This window comes from Conger conger, chromosome 2 (genome assembly GCF_963514075.1).
Source record: "Conger conger chromosome 2, fConCon1.1, whole genome shotgun sequence".
Lineage (NCBI taxonomy): Eukaryota > Metazoa > Chordata > Actinopteri > Anguilliformes > Congridae > Conger > Conger conger.
This window is the reverse complement of record NC_083761.1, coordinates 27,949,242-27,974,243: the sequence shown is the minus strand read 5'-3', so window position 1 is coordinate 27,974,243 and position 25,002 is coordinate 27,949,242. Positions and strand designations below refer to the sequence as shown.

The 25,002-nt window shown below is 40.8% G+C and overlaps 1 protein-coding gene across 2 annotated transcripts in view; it reads left to right on the top strand.

Annotated features, from left to right (window-relative positions):
* Nucleotides 1–25,002, top strand: part of skap1 (src kinase associated phosphoprotein 1) — a 184,955-nt gene that overhangs the window by 139,178 nt on the left and 20,775 nt on the right. For both annotated transcript variants that reach the window (XM_061232330.1, XM_061232329.1), the window contains exons 10-11: nt 9,101–9,154; nt 18,267–18,376. In XM_061232330.1, coding sequence (XP_061088314.1) covers nt 9,101–9,154; nt 18,267–18,376 — 164 coding nt within the window. The remainder of the gene's footprint in view (nt 1–9,100; nt 9,155–18,266; nt 18,377–25,002) is intronic.

Below are 25,002 nucleotides of genomic sequence, written 5' to 3'. Positions count from 1 at the left end.
GTAAATTTGGCACACCTGATTCTAATAATTAGCAGCTGAACAGGATCTTTAGCTGTTGAATGAGGTGTGCTTTGCTGAGGTTGGGGTGAAAACCAACAGGACAGTAGATCTCCAGGAACAGGGTTGATGACCCCTGCTCTACAGAATGGGTATGTGTACATCCATCGGTGTGTGTGTGTTCTTAATGTACCGATTCTGACTTTGAACTAGATTTAAAATAAGATATTCATGCATGCTTTTTAGTTTTAGATGCGCATTGGACAATTAGATATACTGGCACGGACCTGTGGAAAAAACCTGTAGGATGAGCTTCAAGTTTGATACCACAACCCCTCCATATGAAGGCTCCATATACAAGCCCTGAGTTACGCGTGTGCATTTTGCAGAGTCAGAGTGGGCATCTCAGGCCGTGTTTTTTTGTGTTTCTTCGCTGCCGTTCCGGGAAGCGGGAGGAAAGGCGGCGTGGTGGGAAGTATAGGGTTGCGGAGCGGCCGTTTTATCGGCAGCCTGACAGCCGGAGGATGGATGTGGGAGCTGGAGCGCCGGGGTATCGCTGTCATCTCGGAGACCACAGGGTGCCCCGCCTGTAATCTGAGTCCCTCGGCCCCGGACACGCCGCGTCGAGCCCCTACAGAACCCGCATGCGGCACAGACTCAACAGTCGGCATCAGCAACAGTGTGGAATGATAAACACAGCACTTGAGACCAAACGGCTGTGGGTTCAGGTCTCAGGTGGGATGCTGCAGCTATCCGCTTGAGTGTGGGGTGGGGGGGGGGGTGGGGGGGGGGCGGGGCGGGGGGATTACCCTTCTCAGGGTGGTCTGCACAAAAAACAAGTTTGCTATCGCATTGTTATAAAGGCCTGTACTTACAGTGCAGTCTGTATGTATTAGGACAATTGGTACAATTTCTGTTCTTTTTGCTCTGTAGTCCAGCACATCGGATTTTAAATTAAGCAATAAATGTGAGGTGCATACTGTCCCCTTTAATTTCAGGGTATTTACATCCATATTGCATGATTCATGTGGGAATCACATCCATTTTTACACATAGCAGGCCCCCCCCCCCCCCCCACACCATCACTGGGTGCTTCAGTAAATCTCTAAATTACTTTTTACCTTCAGTGGGGAGATATCCTTGAGCCTTTTTTAGTTTTCTGATTAAATTAAAGCAAATATCGGTGTCTCGGTGGCGCAGCCTGTAGAGCACTGACCGCATGCTCATTGCAAGCCGCGACGTCGGCGGTTCGAATCCGACCGTCTGACATTTGTCGCATGTCTTCCCCTCTCTCTCGCTCCCGTTCTTCCTGTCTCTCTATACTGTATACTGTCCAATAAAGCTGAAAAAGGCCTAAAAAATATCTTAAAAAAAAAAAAATTAAAGCAAATATTTCAATAAAATCCTAGTCATGGAAAAACAAAATCTGGATAACCATGGTGCTTAGTTCAGATGTGATAGAGATAGAGTGTAAAATTCAGGATGTTATTTTTGCATGCTATTGGCGGTAATACGTTGGGTGGGAATATCACCTCACGCATTGCGAAGTCATAGGAACGTGGATAAGCATTCAGCGTGATCTTTGGCCGCGCTATATTTCAGCACATACCATTGCTCTCAGCTCTATGACTCTCCTGTATGCTTTCTGTCAGCCACTTGAGCCATGACTCATCACTGAGAAGGAATTTGCCCCATTTTGTCATTTTGTGTCCAATCTACACCAAGCCAGTAAATGCACAGTAGGCTCTGTCTCCTTCATAGTGTACTGCACCATGTTCCTTCCGCCCAGTAGACATTGTGTCCTACAAAATGTAACAAACGATTATTATTAATTATTATTATGAATTATTAATATTTATTTATTATATATCTATTTTTTTTATTTTTTTATTTTTTTATTTTCCACAAAGGCCAATGGATTTTGCATTGACTCTATCTTTCTAAAGAACTGAGCCATATCAAATGTGAAAAACGATTTTCACATATGAAAACAAAACATGTGACTTGAAATAGCATCAGTTACATTTTCCCACCCTTGTCTTATAAGTGGTATTATTTTTATAGTCCACATGTGTACTGTTCATATGCTGAGAGTTCATGTCTGGTTTTTGGACACATGATTCACACATGATGATGTATGAGGGTTTTCATGCCCTTATACATCCCAACACATTAACCTTTGAAATATAACTCTAGATGAATTACGTACATTTGCAATTGGAAGTGATGTTTGTTCTTGAGTAACCAACAACACAATACACGTAGGAGACAATGACCTATCCCAATTTAAAAAAAAACTTCAGAAGTTTCAGAAGTGAAACAAGCACCAGATGGATAAACAATTTCTTACAAAAAGTAGATTCACATTTCTCCATTTCAGACATCTGCAAATTCATGCTAGAGAACAGATTGCTTATAGATTTTAACACAAAAAAGGAATCTGCTGGCTGTGCAAAAAAAGAGAAATGACAGAAATGAAAGACGACCTTGATTGTCAGTGTACTCTGCAGAAACATGTTCAAATAATTCACAATTTAAATGTAAAAAGCACCACACTGCTCCATTGGCTTCTCCAAACATACAGAATCATATTAAGTCCCCACTTCTACTGTGAAAAGACCAAACGGCACGCCAAGTATCATAGCTTATAGTAAACAGTTCCTCAGCTTGTCGAGGCCTGAGATTGAAAGGGTGTTCTTGTGTGCAAAAAAAGCTAGTAAACAAATCTGCTAGGTTATAGCTGCAAAAGATAAATGTAAAGACAAAGGAAGAAATACTGTGGGTAAATTTGGTGGATACAGTCAGTCTAGTGCCTGAATTACACTGTGCTTTAATTTCTCTCTGAGCTGTGTGAAGTGGTTAAAGTCAGCTGTTTATGAAAATCATTAAAAGATTACAGGAAATCAATATCACACAGAGCATGCGGCAAAACTTTATGTGCTTTTTTTGGCGCAAATTCATTTTGCCCTCTTAATTTTGAGCTAATTAGTGGCTAATCAATAGAGCAAATTGCCTTGGTTCTTACAGTGCATAAACAAAAGGCTGACAGAATGGGCCATTTTGCGAAATATACTCTCTTCCAAATAATTGCACATTTGTCACAAGGTATTATCCGTACTTACATCTATTTTTTTATGTTTTGATTTATCACATATTTATCTAAGTATTAGCTTACACCTTCAATGGTACCTGAATCGTCCACTGACATAATTAACCTCAATCTTGCAGAAATTACAATTATGAACATATATTCTCATCAAGAATCAAGAAGTATTATTATGGGAAATAATTCACGGGAGAATTCACATGACTTTCTCTCCTTTTCCCTGCAGGAAGTAGAAACCTCCATCCCATTTCACTAGTATATTTAAAATCAATGCTAACACCGTAAGACTTTCTCAGCCCCGGCTACAAAGTAAACCTTCATTCATTTAGGAACGATCCAATGTCCAGGGCTCCCTCCCTGGAGTGTGTGTGTGTGTGTGTGTGTGTGTGTGTGTGTGTTTGTGCGTCCACGTGATTGGGCATGTATGTGTAACAGGGTTAGCCCAGCTAGTTCGCTCGTAAGCACGGTGAAGTGCGGCGAAGGCCCGGAGCAGGTTACCAAAACAATGCTCCCTGATGACGAAACTCTCACACTCAAAAGAACGTTGTTGCCCATTGCTATGAACGATTTCCTCTTTAGCTGACTGGTAACATGTTCATCTGGCAATGTTTTAGACGAGTGAGAGTCTGGGGTTCAAATCCCACCTTGGACTCAAATCTTTGACTTGTAACATATGCACATGTATGTGAGTGCCTGTGCATAGTATGTGCATGCACATACATGTGAGTAGTGGGCGCGCATACAAGCATGCACATGCATCAATAGAGGAACATACACTCAGTGAGCACTTTATTAGGTACTTATTAGGACTTATCTTTTAGACTTCTACTGCTATCCACTTAGAGTTATGATGCATTGTGTGTTGAGAGATGCTGTTCTGCATACCACTGTTGTAATGTGTGGTTATTTGCGTTACTGTCACCTTCCTGTCAGCCTTGACCAGTCAGGCCATTCTCCTCTGACGTCTCTCATTAATTGCTCATTGTTTTTTTTTGCACCATTCTTTGCTAACTCTAGAGACTAGTGTGCATGAAAATCCCAGGAGATCAGCAGTTTCTGAGATACTGAAACCACCCTGTCTGCCACCAACAATCATTCCACAGTCAGAGTTACTTTGATCACATTTTTTCCCCATTCTGATGGTTGATGTGAATATTAACTGAAGCTTCTGAACCGTATTTACATGATTGTATGCATTGCACTGCTGCCACACAATTGCCAATTGACAATTGCAAGAATAAGTAGGTATAATAAAGTAAAAATGTTCCTAATAAAGTGCTTGGTGAGTGTAGGTAAAGGACATACCACAACACCACATTGAGTTTGGACTGTTTGGATACCATCCTGGTCTGACCTGAATTGAATAAAACTGAATATAAAATTGGAAACATGCAAAAATGCCAGTGATTCCTCTGGGCATGAGCTGCACGGTTTACAGTTGTTTTGTTGAGAGTGCAGGAAGGCACTTAATTCCTCATTCATCTCAAGAGGGAAAAATGTTGTCTGCATACTTTAAATGAAATAGATTCTTGCGGATACTGTATGCATGAATTGCAATGGTTGTGTCTGTTGCTCACAGATCTATTTTCATGCTGGGATTTGCAGAGAGTGTCTCTATAAAACAAACACCAGATTTCCTTCTTCATCATTATCTTGTATTGCCTTATTCATTGCAAAGCTGTATCTTAGTTTTAATGTGAATGGTGTGTGAGCCTTGCAGTAGATTGGCGACCTGTCCTGAGTGTATTACTGCCTCTCCTCAAAAGCATCAGGGGCTGACAGGGACAGAGGCCTAGCCGAAGTTTCCCGATAGCGAAGTATCTTGAAAATGCACAATTTCAAGACAGCGCTTGAAAATTTCATTCAATTTGACGTGCATTTCCCGAAACAAAATGTAACTGAAGATAGCTTCGCTTCTGTTAACTTTTCAGATGTGGATTTTCTTTAACATAAATTGAAATTAGGCTATCCAGTTTGCTGAGGCAGTTTGAAGAGCCTTTTTAATCAACAAAAAATGAAACTTGCAGAAGCAGTAGAACATAAGATCAAACAATTTTGTAACAACAAGATACTTCAAGAAGTTCTTACCACTGTGAAATGCTTAGGGAGACTCACCCCAGATTTGCCTCCCTAGTATTAGAAAGACAACTGAACTCATTACACCAGTTCCTATCATTGCAATGTTGGCTTGCTTGCTAGCAAGACTGCATTCAACTTAAATTACAACTACTATACTAACCCTCCTTTTGTCTTAATTTAGCTTCATTGTATTTTCAGGTTATATTTTAACAGCTTTATGTTTGGCTTAGGGTTTGTAGTGAATATAGTCCTTCTGTGTTACAATGTATTTGCACTTTACGTCTTGGTTAGAATAGTTTAGAACAGTGCTTTCTTGATGTTGCATCTTTGCTTGCTGGTCTGGGAATCTTACCCAGGCCTAGCACTATTATCATGTAGTGTAAAATGCCCTGTGTTAAAATAACTCTTACAGTGTACAAATGGTCTTGCTCTGGTCCATATCTGGTCTGTTGAATTAGAATTAACACTGGACATTTTACTGTGTATCAATCAGGTGAATGCACTTCTGTTTCTCCTATATTGTAAGTTGCTCTAGATAAGAATCAATGGAAGGGAATGTAAAAGTAGCCAAATGCATGAATGCCAATGTACATATGCTCAGTGACCACTTTATTAGGTATTACAATTCATGTTTGACTTGGTCTTCTGCTGTTTGATGTGTTGTGTGCTCAGAGATGCTCTTCTGCATACCACTGCTGTAACACATGGTTATTTGATTACTGTCGCCTTCCTGTCAACTTGAACCAGTCTGTTAATTCCTCTCTTATTAACAAGGCATTTATACCTCTCCCTGGATTTTTTTTGTTTTTCACACCATTCTCTGCAAACTCTAGAGGGTAGTTCTGACCTACTCAAGCAGGGTGTATGGCACCAACAATCATTACATGGTCAAAGTCACTTACATCACATTTCATCACCATTCTGATGTTTGGTCTTGGTCTTGGTCTTGGTCTTGGGCGACATGGCTCAGGCAGTAAGAGCAGTCGTCTGGTAGTCGGAGGGTTGCCGGTTTGATCCCCCGCCCGGGCTGTGTCGAAGTGTCCCTGAGCAAGACACCTAACCCCTAAATGCTCCTGATGAGCTGGTCGGTGTCTTGCATGGCAGCCAATCGCTGTTGGTGTGTGAGTGTCTGTATGAATGGGTGAATGAGGAGCATCAATTGTACAGCGCTTTGGATAAAGGCGCTATATAAATGCCAACCATTTACCATTTGGTCTGAACAACTGAACCTCTTGACCATGTCTGCATGCTTTTATGCATTGACTTGCTGCCTCATAATTGGCTGATTAGATATTTGCAATTATTTGTGTATAGGTCTGCCTATACACACGAGGGCATACTTTTAATATTAAGCAGGGCCTTCTTCATATCATTATCAGCACAAGTAATGTGTAATATCTGCCATTCTCTGGGCGTTTGTAGGTAGTTAAGACATATTGTTTTTATTTATTTATTTTTGCTCTTTGAGTGATTCTTCTCTTTAATCAAGCTGAGCTAGGTAACATTCACTAGCTGGCGTGTTAACATTACACTAGTCTTTTCAGCTGGAACAACATGCCTTACGTTACAGAGATTGATAATTGTGTGAACATAGCTAGCTCGATGGTCTGCTACAGTAATTTACATGCAGTTTTTTACAGACCAAACATTTGTGGCAGTTCTTTATTTAAAAAAAAAAAAAAGTGAACCATGGTTGGTCCCGTTTGAAAATAAGGTAATCCAGTAAATGCAAAGCAAAGTCCCTTCATTGTTGATTCATTATGCTGACTATTTCCAAGGAAAAGGCCAAGATTCTTATTCCAGTGATTGCTAATGTAACAATGTTTTAGGGGCTAGTGAGAACCTGAATAGTTTCATTCTGCAAATGTTTAAAAATAGTGTTTTGAAACATAAGCATTTCTGACACCATTCATTACTTGAAATTGAAATTGAAATTGCGCTTCTGGTTTTTCAGAGGCTTTTGGGATCACAGAAAATGTGTTTCTGCACACTTTATTATAGGGGCTCTGAAGTAATCAGTACACTCAGAAAAAAATGGTTCCAAAAAGAACCCTGTAATTCTATAGAAGAACCCTGTATAGTGAGATCTTTGGCTCTGGCTCTTTAAATCTAACTGGAATTAAATTAAGTTCCATTATTAATGGAATGGGAATGCTTCCCTTCATTGTTTCTTCTTCAGTTCATATGCGGTCATGTTGAATGTTCCAGATAAACAGATTTTTTACTTAACCCTCATATTATGTAAATATCATATTTGAGGTCAAATTGACCCCAACAGTTGAAATTAATGCTCGATTATTGCAATAGAAACATTTTGACTAGCCTTTTATCCATAAATATGAAAAATCAGTGACATCTCATTTTAAGTACAGTAAATGTGGCACCTGGATGGGAAAATGTCACCAAAATCATCCACAAAGAAATCTGAGATAAAAATAAAAATGGATATATATTTTCTTACATTATATACAGTTACAGAGGGTCAAAATAACCCCACACAACACATGCAAAGTTGGCACAGGACCTGAATAGCATTCTGTTTATTGCATATTTACTATTGAGTACAACCAAATTAGAAAAAATCATACAGAATCATACAGAATCAACATTTTAAAAAGGTAAACTTTTTTTTAAGAGATATTAATCATTGAATTTGGTCAAATTGACCCCAAACATAAGGTTAAATAAGTGTGCTCTTTACAGTGTTTGTTCTTTTGTGTTTAATGCTGAATTCAGTTTGTTTTTGTTTTGTTCTTGTTTTTTTCTCCTTGAAGTGTACTGGTGATGCATACGTATGGCCATACAGCACTAGAAGCACAGGGCTTCACTGTAGGTCATGATCAGAATCTTCAGGGGAAGGAATGTTTAAGAATTGGCAAGAGTTCATTGATTTTGGTAGCTGTGTTCTATGGGAGACTTCATTGAAAATATTATTTAAAATAGAGTCACTCGGTAATGGTAACAAGACTGCTAGATTTGCTTGTTAATATGCCTTCACCTTCACAGTTTTACAATATGTAATTTAGTAGGTGAGACATTGCACAAATATTTTGTAGTGAGGCTCAAATCCCAGTTGATGTATTGCTGTTTTGCAATTTACACAGTATGTTACTTCATTTTAATTGTTTCATTAAAATACTATGCTGCTGTTATTATTAATGAATTAATAATATTTCACAATACTTTAAAATAAATGGTGAAAGTGTGTTTGATTAAGCAGGCCTACTAAGCAAATAGATAATGTACTATAATAGATTGTCTGATTAAATATACATTTGCATTTTATTGATAATGTACATATTAACATACTGTATGTACATTATAAATAGCATGTAATTATGAATATATTATTATAACATAAATATGTTATTTCTTGGGTGAATATAGTGTCCAACTTTTTTTGGTATGGATACTTCAAACTAAACTGAATTTCAAAACTCAATAGTCAACTTTAAAAACAGTCTGAAAAAGAAGATACAGTGATAGTCTACACTTCCATTCCTTTTATTTTTATCTTTCTTTACAAAGTCCTTCTCTTGCTGCAGTTTTCATCTCTGACCTGACCAGCAGTAATGTATCCTAATTTGAGAATTGAAATTGCACAAACACAATTACACATTACAAATTAATTCTTCATCGCATCATTCTTGTCTGTCCCTCTCTATATTTTCTTTCTCAGTGAACTCAATTCAAAAACTTAGCTTCCCTTTGAGAAATAGTTTGTATCAAAGATGTATTGATGCACTTGTCAGCTCACATGAAGTTGCCATTAGCCTTTTTAGGGAGACAGCATTGCTTTGGTTCTCGAAATGGCTGATACCCCACAATACGTGTAGTACAGAGTACTTATCATACAAATGCTTCTTGGGATCAGTTGAATCTGCCCTATTACAACTTTTATCTTTCTTTTAATTGCAGAGGACGAGTACACCGACTCCATTGATGAGGTTTCGGAGATGGGCTCAAAACCAGGTGAGAGTGTCATTCTTACGCACAACCCACATGGGCCCACTGCAGGCAGTTTGCTACAAACCTCACCGTTTAAGTCTTAATAAGACTCAAATGCCCAGCACAAACCTTCTGTTAATAAGTCTGAGAACTATCCAGCATGGTTGGAGCAGATGAAGAAGTTCTCTGTCCATTTCACTTTTTTTACCAGTCATGAAAGCTTTCTCAGAATACAAAATCTACATATTTAATCGACATCTCAAGTTGCATATTTAGTTGGACCATTTCAATATGCAGTTTCCATTTCGCTCTGAAAATTAAATGTACAGAAAATGAAATACCCCAACCAAATATCTCATGCCCGCAAATGAACAATAAAAGTTTGTAAGGGATAGTGGTGCTGGGCAGGGATTTATTTTAGTTTGGAAATGCTTTCCTTGACAATAGTATCCTATGGCCATTACCACAAATAAAACAGCAGGCTAAAGACCACCTTGCGCTGCCAGTTATATTTTGCTTTCGTCTTAATGCCACGGCAATACCAGGGAAGCATACCAAATGGTAGGGACTTGGAGAAGCTTGCCTTCACATTTAAGTGAAATGCAGCATATGGTTCACTGTTTATCCAGATGGTATCCACCAGAAAAGCACCTGTAGCTCATGTGGTCATCTGCACTCTTGGAAATAAAGTGACAGTTCTTCAAGGATCAAATTTCCCATGTACCCTGAAAGTACAGTAATGTTCTGTTTGGGTACAAACAGTATGTTTTCCAAGTAAAAAAGTAAAAATGACCGCCCCAGTGACAGGCATTTGTACCTTTTTAGTCACGTGTCAGACTGTGTGACACAGCATATTTGGTTGCTGGACATACATTGGGCTCCAGAAATATTTACAATTATTGGCACCCCTGGTTTAATACTTAGTACAAACACCACTGGCAAAGGTGATAGCCATGAGACTTTTCCTATAAGGTTGGAGAACACCAGTAGTGTTTGGCATAGAAATTCTGGTGGTGCACCAATCAGCTTGCCAAGCCAACCAGTGACTATTGTCAGCCTCAACCTTGCTAGTTTGACACAGCAATGAAACCCTTATAACACACTATCACCAGCTATTAAATAAAGGAGTTTTGGGATGACATTGGCAGTCAGAGAGTTGCCGGTTCAATCCCACCCTGGGTGTCTCAAAGTGTCGCTGAGCAACCCCCAAATGCTCCTGACGAGCTAGTTGGTGCCTTGCCTTGGCAGGCAATCGCTGTTGGTGTGTGACTGTATGCATGTATGGGTGAATGAGAAGCAAGAATTGTACAGCGCTTTGGATAAAAGCGCTATACAAATCCAATCATTTATCATTACCATTTACCTCCCAATGAGCTTTGGTAAACTCAAGATGCTTGGTTTTGTTTATTGTGCTCAGTAAGGGCTGTCTTTGTACCACCCCTCCAAAGAGTTTGTTGTTGTTGTTTGGTTTGCAGGTGCCATTTTAGGTTTTTTCTTTTAATTGATAGACTGAGACTGAGATTAATTAAATTCATCAAATCATTGTTTTGCCAATTTCATTTTGTTTGATTTTATGTACAATAATTGTTTGGGGTGCCTACAATTTTGTGATTTTCCAAATAAAAGAGATTACTAAATAAAAAACATTGAAACATGTATTAAAATGAAAGTAGATAGTTTTCCCATATGTTTGAACTTAAAATATAGATAATGTTGTTAATTATGCTGCCTTTATTCTCCATTCTCATTAAGGATACCATTAATTCTGGAGCCCATTGTATGTATTTGTTTTTGTGTTTATGTCTGTCAGTATGTATGTTGGCATGTACATACTGTAAGTGTGTGTGCATGCATGTGTATCTACCCATGCGTGCATGTGTATGCAAGAGTGTTTTGTGGCGGGGCAACAGAGAGAAGGGAAACACCTGCCCCCCGTCAGAGCGGAAACAGCAGCATTCGTCTTCCAGAGAGGAAATGAGAGGGGCAGGGGGCAGGGTCAGCAGGAAGACAGACAGCTGACATTTACCCTTTCCTCATCTCTGTCTTTTACTCAGAATATGGGAATATGTTGCAAAGCTAAACACCCAAGGTGCTACTCAAGCAGCTCCTCCAAAACCCCCTCTTCCCCATGCCTCAGGAAATGGCCTTTTCTGTAGATTATGGTGTCTGCGTCTCGCACGCAACAAAGGTTAATGATTTCTCTGGCTCATGCCACCTGCCATTTCAAAACAAAAATGCGCCCAAGGTGCCATTTTGTTTTGAACTGTCCTCAATTCAAATCTGCGATGGACTCTTTGAGGACAGAAGAGAGCCCCTCTCATGGGCCTCTCAGTAACACAGGAACTGTCCTGCTCCTTCCTGGCCAGTGTGAAGAAGTCCAAAGACATGCAGGTTAGGGACTACAGATGAAAATGAGTTCATTAGCTAACTCTGGCGCATTTACATTGATGTGGAAACTGAAAATGTTGATTAATGTGCATTGTCTCTGATGAATAAATGAAAACAGGGTTTATGAAACTAGTCTGCCCCCCTGCCAGCAGGCCACTTCCTGCCAGGACATATCCCATCATCCTGAATCTGCGCCACCCAAGGTCAATCCCATTCAGGTCCTGCTCCGTGTGGGCTTCCCAACTGTCTCATGGAAGATCAGGTTTCCTATTGGTTCCGAGAACATAAAAGGCCAGATGTTTTTTTCTGGCCTTCCAGATAGCGTGTGAGCCTTGGTCACAGGGAGTCGACCTTCCCATTTCCGTGTTTGTTTAGAGTTTTTCCACTTCACGTTACGTACACGATCATAAGCCCAATTCGGAGCGGCGAGCAGAGCGCGAATCATAAATCTTTGGACTCTTTTGAGGATTGTGGTATTTTAGCAATGGGGGATGTGTGGGGTGACATTTTTTAACCTCTGTGATGATCTGTGCACTTTGTGGAAAAGTTGTTCTATTGTATTCATACGTTATTTTTGCAGTCCAACTGTGAGTGACAAGGACCATGACCACTCCGAAATCTGACCTAGTTTTTTATTCAAGCTTTTCTGCAATATGAAATAATACTTAACTGACGAGCTGTTCAGCTAAATTTTTACATCAGCACATAACTGTCTTCTCAGTCAAATCATATACTTTGAGAGAGACAAGAGATTCTTTGGAAGTCTCCCAAAGGAAGTCGTAGGCATCACAAATTTGTTGTAAAACGGCAACCTTTTTGGCCATAAAATCTTAAGAAAAGTTTTTGCCAAAGTGTAAAAGTCTCAGCATGTGTATTGAAAATGCTACTGTTTGTTACGCAGGCAAAACTGTGCTGTGTTGTTTTATGAAAGCCTAACAAACTATGCATCATTGGAAACATAATGTCATTAGCTGAAATGCTTCTCAGTAGCTACTTCATTACCATACCACAAGCCCGTTCTAGGTTCAGCTGAAGTAATACTGTATTTTTTACTCAATAATGGGGATCATGCCTTCAATGTGCAATAGGATTATTGGCCAGAAAAGTTTGTACGTGGGCTCTTCTTGTTCCAGAGAGCCTATACAAAACATAGGTAATAGCATTCATGTGTTCAAGTACTTTTGTAGAAGTATACAGCAGCGAAATGGACAACAATAATGCTTCCTCCAGAGAAAGTTAAAAAAGTAAACAATGGTCATTCTATCAACGTTTCTCTGAGTTAGCACGTTTTCAGAACTGTATTATTATGCACTTGTTTTGCCACCCACACAAAATAAGGAACTGTTGTCGCTAAAGCAATGTCATCTTAAAATAGGTTATACACATAGAACCTTGAGTTTTAACACTTTCAAACGGTATATCCTGTTACCATAGTGATTGGAAATTACGCCATTAAAACACTGGCCCAGCCTTGTGGGTTTTCTCCGGATTTGGTAGCCAATTGTACCCTGTTTGTTACCAATTCCCATGTGCCCATGAGGAAACACCATCGCAACCCTGCTCTCCAGCAGCTGGAATGAGAGCAACATGCCTTTTTCAAGTTGTGTCATCTCTAGTCCCGGACTTGCATGCAGCGATCCTTCCCACCGAGTAAACCCCTCCCCCCCAACCTTGTAGCGGTCCCCCAATTATTGTCGCTCCTTCATATGCCAGACATACTCAGATCTGGCAGGATCATGGTGTGAACCCCGGTAACTGTATTGAACCAAAGTCCAATCCCTTAACCGAGCACCGCCGCGGTGCCCCCACACACCCCCTCCTCCTCATTGATCGTCAAATCGTCTCCCTGCTCTCCAAAAACTTTTCCTGCTTTTTCGTATTCATGTTAATTTGGTCAAAGTACAGGTTATCAGCTTTTATTAAAGGGCATTTTTGTACATAGTGGTTTTATATAGTAATTACCAGACTTATTATACATAGCCTCGCATTTCAATGTTTAAAAAGGACAACCTGAAAATAAGATATCCAGACTCTAGTGATGTTGATAGGACCTTGGAAAGTTATGGCATGCAAAGAACATGCAAGCAAATACAAAACATGACTTTTTTAATTTGACATTAATTTGTCTGAAACATGGAATGGGGGGCTATGTATAAAAAATACTGAAATTACTACAGGGTGAAACCTAAATGTGTAAGTATCACAATCTGCTGACTTCAGACCTCTCCTATCCTATCATTCCTTTCAAGAAAGTGAGCTTTGTTTGGCAATGTTTTGGTGAGATTGACTGGCTCCTTGGCACACTTTATGCATGCAGCCTTCTAGTCATAACCCGCTTCCACATCCCCTTGTGCCCTAAATCCCATGCACAAATATTACATTACATTACATTACATTGCATTACATTACATGGCATTTAGCAGACGCTCTTATCCAGAGCGACGTACAACGAAGTGCAGATCAAACACAAGTACAAGTGCGAAGAGGACCTGAGAGGACAGTACAGTTCCGAGTCCTAGTGTAAACATACATATAATCAGAGCCCTTGAAGAATACAATCAACTTCCAAACTAGCATACCACAGTTGGCAGCTAGGATACCCTGAGTACAACAATACAATAGCTAATACAAAAAATATATATACTGTAGGGCACTGATGTATATGAGAATTCGTAATGCTGTAATCCCTACACGTGGGCCAGGACATTGCTGTTGCAATATAGTCCCTTTAAATAGGGGAAAACTGGTATGTCTTCTGTTTCTCTGTGCTCTCTCTTATAACAAATATAGTGTTGTAGATATTTTATTACATTTTCCGCCCTAATATCTTTAATGATGGGCCCTGTGTGGTCACCTGGCGGTACAAATGATAACCGTGTTGCTACCTCATTACACTTCAGGTGCATGAATTTATGCAGCTGGGCCCTTCTGGCCCACTGGAACTGACTGTGTGAAAATGATCACAGCAATATAGCTTGCTGGAGTGTGCTTCGCTGTTAGCAACTTACACGGTTAGAAACGACTGGTTGTGAAAACCACAAAGGATGAGTAATAGCACGTACCGTTGGTGGGAAAAACATTATTTTCTTGGCAACCAGAACATATGGGCTGCTTTTGGATTCTTTCCCTTCTTGATTTTCACATGCCATTGTGTAAGGTCCATTGCTAATATAGTATAATGACACACTGCATGGGAATGTTCCAGAAAGAAAGAAAACCTACGGTACACATAATAAAACAGCAGTCAGATCGTGAAATGTATTAAAATCACTGACAGATGGCATTTAGGTTTACTGACAGATGGTTTTGTGTTATTCATTTCATTTTTAGTTTTAGTTTGACTTTAAATATTTTGAAATGTTATGCACTATGGGAAATACACTGTCTGTGGAATTGACACATCAAATAGAGCAATCTGTAGTGCCTCTGTTATGCAGAGGGACTCGATATTGAAGACCATGGTACCATACATAGGAAAGCTATTGGATCAATGGAGGGGCTGTGGTCCAAGATGGACGACTCTGAGAAAGTAGCATGTGTGGGAGGGGAGGGAGAGAGAGTGGAGGAAAGAGGAGCTGACATAGTCCCTCACAGTTGGAATTATGTTCTCTAGAAAGATGAAAAAAGCTTTTTTTCCTCCTCAACAGCCATATCACTGATTTCTTAATGGCCTTTCTGTCAGCTGTTGAAGTTAATGTAAGATAAATGAGGGCTTTATGGAAATGTGATATCACTGTGGAGAGGAGGGTGTGTGTGCGTGTGTGTGTGTGTGTGTGTGTGTGTGTTCTTAAAGTACCGGTTCTGCCTTTGAACTGTGGAACAACTAGATTGGAAATAAGATATTTGCACATGCTCTAGGTGCACATTGGACAGTTATACTGGCACGGACCTGTGGTAAGGCCTGCATAGGATGAGCTTCAGTTTGCTGCCAGAAACCCTCTATAGTATGGCCGTTCTCTCCTAACACTGGCTCTAAATTCATATTAATCTCAGATTCGTATCATTTGTGCTTCTGCTGTCCACTCAGTAATTAATGTGACACCATGACCCACCCTTTCCTCAGTATCTCCCCAGCTAACACAAAATGTCCTCACAATATCGCTGCCATGTTGTGTTTTGTCAACATTATAACATTGACAAAACATTCAAGGAACATTGTAAGAACATTTTTTGTTCGCGGGGGTTCCTCCACCCCGCCCACCAACCCCAGTCTGACATCTTCTAAGGAAGCCACTCACAGGAATCGTACCCCCTCTCTTCCCCCCTGCCTCTAATGAAGCAGGAGGGGAATTAATTCAGCGTCCTTCCTGATCGTTTCCTGGCTGATGCGACTGCTTCCCAAAAAGTAATTAGCAGAGGCATTTATTACCGAGACGCATGGGAGCTCTGTGGTGTGGGAGTGTAAATATTTAATATTTACTAATGAGAGGCTGGATGCAGAAAGCAGCTTGGTCAAGGCGGGACTGAACCAGCACGATACTTCTCCGGTCTCGTACGGATGTGTGGGGTCAACAGTATACTCAAGCTAGGTTTTGAAGACAAGCAACTAGCACTAGCTGGTTGACCAGCTCATACCCAGCTAGACCAGCTTTATGACCAGCTTGGCCATGCTGGTTGTCCAGTTCATACCCTGCCAGACCTGCGTATGACCAGTATCACCAGCTGAATTTTGAAGCTGGTCAAGCTGGCATAGCTGGATATTACAGCAGGGTAGACCCAGGCCTGAGACCACTTCTCGTATTCCATTCCATTCTCGTATTCATCCAGAGTGGTGTGCAACAGAGGAGAACATATGTTTATTTGCCTGATTTAAATGAGCAATAGTCATAGATCTGGCTACAACATTCACAGACCAGAGAGTATATACATAATACCTATGTAACACCACTAAAACACTATTGTTAAGCAAGTACCAAAATACTAATCCTGTATACATAAAGAATACATCCATAACAAACCCCTCGGGCATGGAGAGGGGACACTAAAATACTGAATACTTAAACTCATCAAGTATGTTCTGGTATTAGATAGCGATCCGTCTTGAAGACAGAACTGGATCAGTTACGTGATTGTTTTGTATTGAAATACAGTACTTTTCTGTGCTCAATTGATCTTGACTGGTGCAATGGATCCAACCAAGAGGATCAGAATCGGGGTTTGTATTTCATAGGTTCCAATACACCAGACAAGCTCAGTAAAGCAGAGAAAAGTACATATATTTGAATCCAAAACAATTATGTACAGTATTATGCAAAAAATCAGGGCACCCCAGATCAAAAAGCCTTTTACAATTAATATCTAAGTGAACAGAAGTGAACCCGACCTCTAAATGGTTAAACGTTAAACATTCTTAGCAACATTTTAAATCAACATTTTAAGTAAACATTATTTTTATTTTATCAAAATAATTTTAAAAGAAAAAAGGTTCATGCAAAAGTTTGGGAACCCTGTCAATTCGCAACTATAACAGCTTGTAAATGCTTCCTGTAACCAGCTAAGAGTCTTTCTATTCTTAATTTTGGAATTTCCCCCCATTCTACCTGGCAGAACACTTCTAGCTCAGAAATATTCTTCTGCCTCCTTGCATGTAAGGCATGTTTGAGATCTCCCCTCAGATTTTCAGTCTGGGGACCATTCCAAAACCTTCCTCCGTCTTTCCAGGAGGTACTTCATGGTTGATTTTGAGGTATGATTTGGATCATTGTCTTGCTGGAATACCCAACCTCTCCTCAACTTCAATGTATGGACTGACCTTTGAACATTAGCCTCTAGTGTTTCTTGATATTTGGTGGAATCCATTTTTCCTTGCACTCGCACAATATTTCCTGTGCCCCCAGCTACCGCACAACCCCAAAGCATAGTGGATCCACCTCCATGCTTTACAGTTTGCAAGGGGTTCTTCGCTACAAAAAACATACCTTCTTTGGTGGTGGCCAAAAAGTTACATTTTGGTTTCATCAGTCTAAAGCCCATTGTTCCAAAAGGCTTCAGGCTTCTCAGTGTTTTCTTTTGCATACTTCAGACAGCTTAATTTTGTGTTGAGGTCATAGAAAAGGCTTCTTCCTGGCAACTCTGTCATGTAGGTCTTTGTTGTTTAAAGTACGCTGTATTGTTGTCCCGTGAACAGCTTCACCTGTGCCGGCTACTCTTTTTTTGCAGTGATGTGTGGGTTCCTCTGCGCATTTCTCACCAGGTCTCAGGCCATTCTATCTGACATCTTCCAGACCTTGCCTTGACTTCAACTGTTCCATTTATCTTTCTGACAGAGGAGATATGTAGTGTGAAACATTTGAGAGCTTTTGTAGCCTTCTCCTTCTTGGTGGAAATGAACCATCTTCATTCTGAAATGGTTTTTGGATACTTTAGAAAGCACGGAGTTACTTTTACTGAATAAAAAGTGCAGCCCTATACTCAACTGACTCATTGAAGCCCCGACGAGTAAATTACTTGGGTCTGGGCCTTAGTAATCATCTTTTTAAGAAGTAACCAAGAATTATCCAAAAGGCTTCTGCAATTGGCCTAGTGTACTTGAAGACACAATGGTGATAAGCTTGTTAAGATATGGTGCAAGATACTATCTAGCTTTTAGGTAAATTTAGCGTTAGTTGGGTACGCTTTAGTGGTAGGAAAAGGTGAGCATTGCTGGGAGAAATGTTCTCATCATTATGTTATTTATGTTATGTTATGTCTAATGTCAGTGTTTACATTAACTGGAATATGAGTGGGTTGTGTCTCATTCTCTCCCCAGCGTGGTCCATGGATTATGCCAATTACTACCAGGGGCTCTGGGACTGTGATGCAGATGAACCAGATGAGCTCTCCTTCAACCGGGGTGACCTTATACACGTCATCAGCAAGGTTAGCAGAGACAAACAGCCATTCATTAAAACCTCACACACACTTCCACATGTACACCTGTACACACAAACCTCACACACAGATCTACATATGTACGCCCATACACTCCAACCTCACACAGACCTGTGCACTGCCACACATACAAAAATCTCACATCCATAGCTAAGAACTGCCAACTCTCCCACTTTGTCCCCCTTTCTGCGCTCTCTGCTCTAACAGTAAAGATGAATTATGTGTAGCTGACCACATGCCAGCAGAAGCATCAATCTAATGCTGCTAGCATACTGACATCTGTTTTCTATGTGCCAATATGTTATAGTATATATGGAGCAAAGAGGCATACAACAAAACCCACGCTCAGCACACATCTCAGGCCTTGAGTCAAGACATTCAGCATGAGCTGAGCAGACAGTATAATCGAAGCTCCAGTTGTGTTGTTAGCTCAATAGGAGCCCCTCCTTGAAAATGCAGTCCAAGTGAATTTTTTTTGGTGGCTCCCCAACTCGTAGCCTTCACCAAATCCATAACGTTACAAAATGCATCACTTCCACGGGGGACACCCCCCCCAAATATTTGCCCCTTCTCTGCCAAACTACAGAAATATTAAAGGCAAACTAGTTACTTTGACCTACTGACTTTCTCAACCAATACCGAACACTGCACAAGTAAATAAGAATTCAATATTACATACCGCCAATTCAATAAACCTGTCTAATTTATAGTTACTCACTTTAAAATTACAATAACCTCTGAACATGAGGATGTAGCCATTTACAAAAACTATTACTGAAATAATACTTCTTTGAAAGCAGTGCTGTTTTTTATAATGTGATGTTGCAGAATGCTGTTATTAGTAGTTTTGGCAGCGAAATCTGAAAATCAGCTATTTAGGGAGAAAAATAAGATAGATGCCTTAAAATCATAAAAGTCGATCTCGATGGACCAGCAGATAAGTAGCCATGTTGTCAAAGTCGAATGGCTTAAATAAACAGCGGCCTCATGACTGCGACTCCACCATGGCAAAACCTCATTGACATTCACTAACTATGCAAGAAATGAGTGACTAGTGATTAGTGCTTTTCAAGGGGACTGGTGTGAGTGCTGTGCCAACCTGTAGAACCTTTTGTGCAGGGCTCAACCGTGGGTATCAACATATTTTTGATTTGTGTAGTAAAACCTTCATGCTAAACAGTAATTCTGATTAAAGGTAACATAATCCACATGCACTATTTCTAGAAGTGAAAGCACCAGATCATTTTCAAGTTCCAACAAAATAAATAGGGTGGGTGAGGGTGTGTTTAGGAAATCTTTCTGATCTTGGAAATTGCTTAGGTCTCCTATGGATAAGAAATTGGTTGTACAGTTGCATTTATGATCCCCACATTATACTTATAGTCTGATATTAGTGTCATAGATTGGGGGATATTGACTGGACATTTTTTTTAGCCTGGTAGTAGTATGCTTAACTTTGGTGCAGTTTTTGTCTGTAGCAATAGGCTACTTGTCACCTAGCTAGCCGGATAGCGAACTCCTAGCCCAGTGATTGATTCAGGAAATCTGTACATGATATGCTTTGTATTAACCTAATGAGTTGCTTTTCCTTATGTTAAGTTATTTGACTCATTTACCTCTCAGAAAAATGAATCTTAACTGTTTTCCTCTTAGGGGGCTTAGCCTCCCCAAACCTCGAGTTTTAGCTTTGTCTCTGCTGAGCTCCCTGTTAATTTGAATAAATCTTAACATTCTTTTGACATCACTTGACATGATTTGAGCATTAATTGTCCGCGATTAGCATGCAGGAAACTTATTGAGCACATTACTTGAATTTCAGGCGGGATCTGTTATGAACCAATTCATCAGTGGAAAAAAAGGTTAGAATGAACTGAAAAACATAATCTCTGCAAAATCAAGTGTTTAATAGGGGTATGTAAATGTTATAAATGTTAAAAAGTTTCCTTTTGCTTAGAACCTCATGTAGTGTGATTTCTGCTGCATGTGTCGGGCCTTTGTATGAGGTCTGTTCTGACATTTTATCATATTTATTTTCAGCATGTCCTCAGGGGGTTGATGAGGTTTGCTCATGAATTCTCATGCGTCCTGCTTTAGTCATGATGACAAACGCATCGGAACGTGATATTTTTCTCACCCTTTTCACCATTAGCGCTGTGTTGCTTTTACACGCAAATGTTACAGAGGTTTTGTCATGCTGCACTTCTGTCTCTGCCTCTACCACGTGTAAGACACATTCTTCCTTTCTCCTTACGCTGCTGGTGCGAAAATGCCCAGCAGCAAGATTTCCTGTGTAATGGGATTTGTGTACATTACCGCTGTGGTATTATGAGGGATAATTGAGTTGCTCATCCAGGCGAAACTCCCTTTGTGTTTATTACAACATGCAGGTGAATCACTTAAAGGTACAAGGGGCTGTGTCTGACTCCACTCATCTCTTTTCTCTTAATCTTTCCCCTCATTTATTTCATGAGCATCATTTCTTCCTGATAAATGATTGCTATGTCTACCTCGTACATGCAGCACACTGGAAAGTGTTGTGTGGTATTTAGTCGCCTGTCAAGCTATTCTGGGTCTTGCCTTCAGCACAGCCAGATCGTCGAAGTTTGCCATTTTATGTAGACATTCCTCACCTCCTAGCAGTAAATGTTAAAGTGCCAGTTATATAATATTGATTATTGCTTTTAGTAATTGCACCTTTAGCTTTAGTGCCGTGTCATAATGTCAATGTTACAAACTGTGTCCAGCGAAATCAGATAAAGGTCCATGTCTTACCCCCTCCCATGTGAACCTTCTTGATTGAGTCGTAAGGCAACAGGACCCAGTGCAGATATTGACACACCAGGCTACAGCTTTGAAAGAGGAAGAACAATAGCTTGTCTGGAGCCCCGTAAGCCGAAAGGAAAGACACCGAAACAAGGCTTACAGGAGATGCTATCGAAAGCAAGTGAAATAAGGGAACGCTGTAGCTCCTGTCATCTTTGTCTGCAGGGAAGAGCAATGCTCTGGAGCTTGGTGTGATGAAGTGATTTGCTGCTCCGTGCTGACAGGAGCACCAGAGCTTATGCAGCTCAGGTGAGGGAGCTGGCTCTGGGTGGGCTTGGGCAAGGGACCCCAGAATACACCAGCGGGTGTTCTAAAGGGTTTAGGACAGGGAGATCAGTGGGTCTCTTGGAACGGCGGAACAAACAAGGCCTGGGGCATCGCGCCCTAAACAAGGAGTCGGAAGCAGGTGAGGACCGCGTACATGTGGGACTCTTGACTTTCCATTAGGGCCTCACGCTCCACAGCGTCACATGAAAGCTGTTTCCCTTTCCAGCTGCCACGCGGAGTCACCGACATACCGCAGCCGCTCTCGGTCTGTCAGTCAACATGTCTGCCATATCCCTGAAGATCTCACACACACTCATTCAGGCATGCGTGCCCACACTCACATGTACTGTACAGTGCAGAATTACAGTTTCATTCAGCCGACAGGCACAGACATGTAGGGACTACACTCACCGAGCACTTTTAGGAACAGTTTTACTTTATTACACCTACTTATTCAGCGGATTGCATTTTCATTGATTATCTAATCAGCCAATTGTGTGGCAGCAGTGCAATGCATAGAAGGAAAAAATGTGATCTCAGTGACTTTGACCATGGAATGATTGTTGGTGGCAGACATGTTACACGCATGTGCATATGTAGAGATCTTCTATTGTGATATTTTTCATATTATTGAGGATATGACTGTATTATTTGGTTTGGTTTGGTTTCCAGTACAACTGACGCGAAATGTGAACGAAACTCTAGATAAAAATGCAGTAGTCCACCTCAGATTAAGAAGGTCCTGGTATCAATTCCGGACTGGGCCAATGTGTAGTTTGCATGCTCTCCCCGTGACCATGTGGGTTTCCTCCCACAGTCCAAAGACGTGCAGGTATGGTTAATTGGAGTTTGAATTTCCCCTAGGTATGAGTGTGTGAGTGACTGGTGTGTGTGCCCTGCGATGGAATGGCAGCATGTTCTTTGTGTATTCCTGCCTCTCATCCAGTGCATGCTGGGATAGGCTCCAGCACCCCCCCATGACCCTCACCAGGAATAAGCAAGTTAGATAATGGATGGATGAATGGATGAAATGCAGTTATAAATTTCACTATCTCTTCACTGAATGGTGTGCAATACTGAATAACAGAAAAAAATCAAACGTGAGCCAAATGAAATTGACCATAAATCCTTCGGAAATGCATTTACACAAATAATGTGGGATTTATAAAAGTTTTTGGACGTGAGCTTTTTGTAGGATCCAAATGGACTTCACGAGTGGTGTCAGCTGTTCATCTTTTCTGCAGAACTGATTATAAAGCGGTTATAAAGCTTGTGTTGTGCTTTTATTATTCCATTCATTCATATTTCATTTTGAGTTGCAAAATGATTTTAATAAGCCAATTGTATAATATTTATAATTATTAATATCATATAAAAACGCAACTGGATTCACCATTAAAATGGGTGCGTTTCATTTGAAGAGCGTATCTTCAAAGACCGAGCAAATTTCTTTGGAGGGCTCATAGACCGGTTCCGACCATAGACCGTATAAAAATGGTTCAGGTGTTTTCAGTCCTTCCTCAGCTTCTTGGGGACTTGCACAGGACTGTGCAAACATATTGTTGTCACCCTCCTGGGTAATTCCAGATGTCTCTCCTATAATTTGTGAACTTTGAACCCAGTTTAATGTCAAATCATTTTTGTTTTGCCTGTTCCATAGTACGTGGAACTGAGTTTACAACAACAGCAATATCATCTCAGGCTTTAGTATTCCTCGACCCTGACATTGCAATGCTGACCCCCATTTTACTCCACAGTGTGTATACAGCACCTAGGATGCCACACCACATTTTACATTTTTTGTTTTTATTCCAGTCCTATGTAGCGCATATGTAGTTTATGTAGCCTATATAAACGAAATTAGGCTAATTAGCCATAAACTATGTTTAGATGTTACTTTGGCACATAGGTTACACCTGCAAACATGGCATTGAAGACGTTAACTCCTTAAATAAGTTTAAATATATATTCTAATGTTCACAGAGACAAGATGTTACAAAGTAGCTGTAGCACACAGTCATATAATTATTTTTAAAATCTGATCGTGTGCAGGCTACTCAGCATTGTAAAGTGAGGTTCTTTCATCTTTTCTTGGCCGTCTCTTTAAATTGCTTGAAGTTGAATTCTGTGGCCCTTATAAGGTATATTAGGGGCGTCAATTCGTGCTGATCATTAGTTCAGCACACAGCTTTTAGTTTTTTACGTTTGACTGGTAGTTATCAACATACACACATGGATACGAAAAAAAGCTGTGTCTACTCGTGTTTGATAAAATCCAGCAGAATTTGTTAGTTTGGTTCCGATCACACAAAAATTTGCACACGGATTTACAATAATATTGATAAATGAGGCCCGTGATGCACACAAATGCACACACAGTGCCCTTGCAATGAGTGTGCACATGCATTCTCATTCCTACAAGCGTTCTGGCATGAACAACACCAGCACAGGGCACCCACTCGCCCCAGCAGAGGATTCAGAGATCAAAGTCAGGGAGAAAGAGCATGTCAATGCTTGTGAGCCGATGTGGGCCCATGAAAGCTATCCCTCCCACTGCTCTTGGGCACATGTCAAGGCATCTTGCAGAACATGAAGACGCTTGTAATACCTGCTACCAAAACATCTTTCATAACACATCAGGTGGCCACAATCTAGCATGGCTTAACAAGGCTCATCAGTGCACTGTTTTGACATGACAGTGCTTAGCTGGATGGAATTATTGCCTCTCCAATTCAGATGGCTCATACTTTGTTATCATGTTGTGGTTTCCAGTCACTTACACTGTATAGCCCTGCTGAAAAAAAAAAACAGCTGGTAGCTGGTTGCCCAGTTCAGACCAGCTCCCAGCTCGACATGGTTTAGCTGGTTGACCAGTTCAGAACAGCTAGACCAGCTTTATGACATGCTTGGCCATGCTGTGACCAGATTGACAAGCTCAATGTTCAAGCTGGCACAGCTGGATTGTACAGCAGGGGGCACACCTTTGCTGATTGTCTTTTGCGTTCAGTGAGAACAACTGCTGTTTCATTAAAGTTCCTGTCCCTGTGTTGGTGGCATGAATAGTACACAATAAAGAATAGTGAATAGCAACTCTCTGGCACAGCCGGTTTCCAAGTGTTCTTTCTCCCCCTCCCAATATGTCAAGACCAGGGAGAGTATATGGGATCACTGGTTTTACTAGCCCGCTGAGGACAGGGACAGTGAGAGCCTGTTCCATACAAGCCTATAGGACCCTGTACCGTACCCATTACAGGAGTCAAACTGTTATGCTTTTGTCCAGCCGTCTGGAAGGGGAGACAGCACCGTCCCATAGCACGTTCTGATGAGCCCGCGGCGAAGAGACCCCCCGTCGCCTCTCTCGGTCTGAGCCGCTGATAACGGCCCCGCGTCTATGTTTTACGAGCGCAGCCAGAGAGCACCCGACCTCAGCGAATGAAATACGGAGCTCCGGCCAGAATTCATGCCCGACTCAAGCAGGACACATTGGAAAAGCAATAATAAAACAGGACCTATAAATTCTCGGG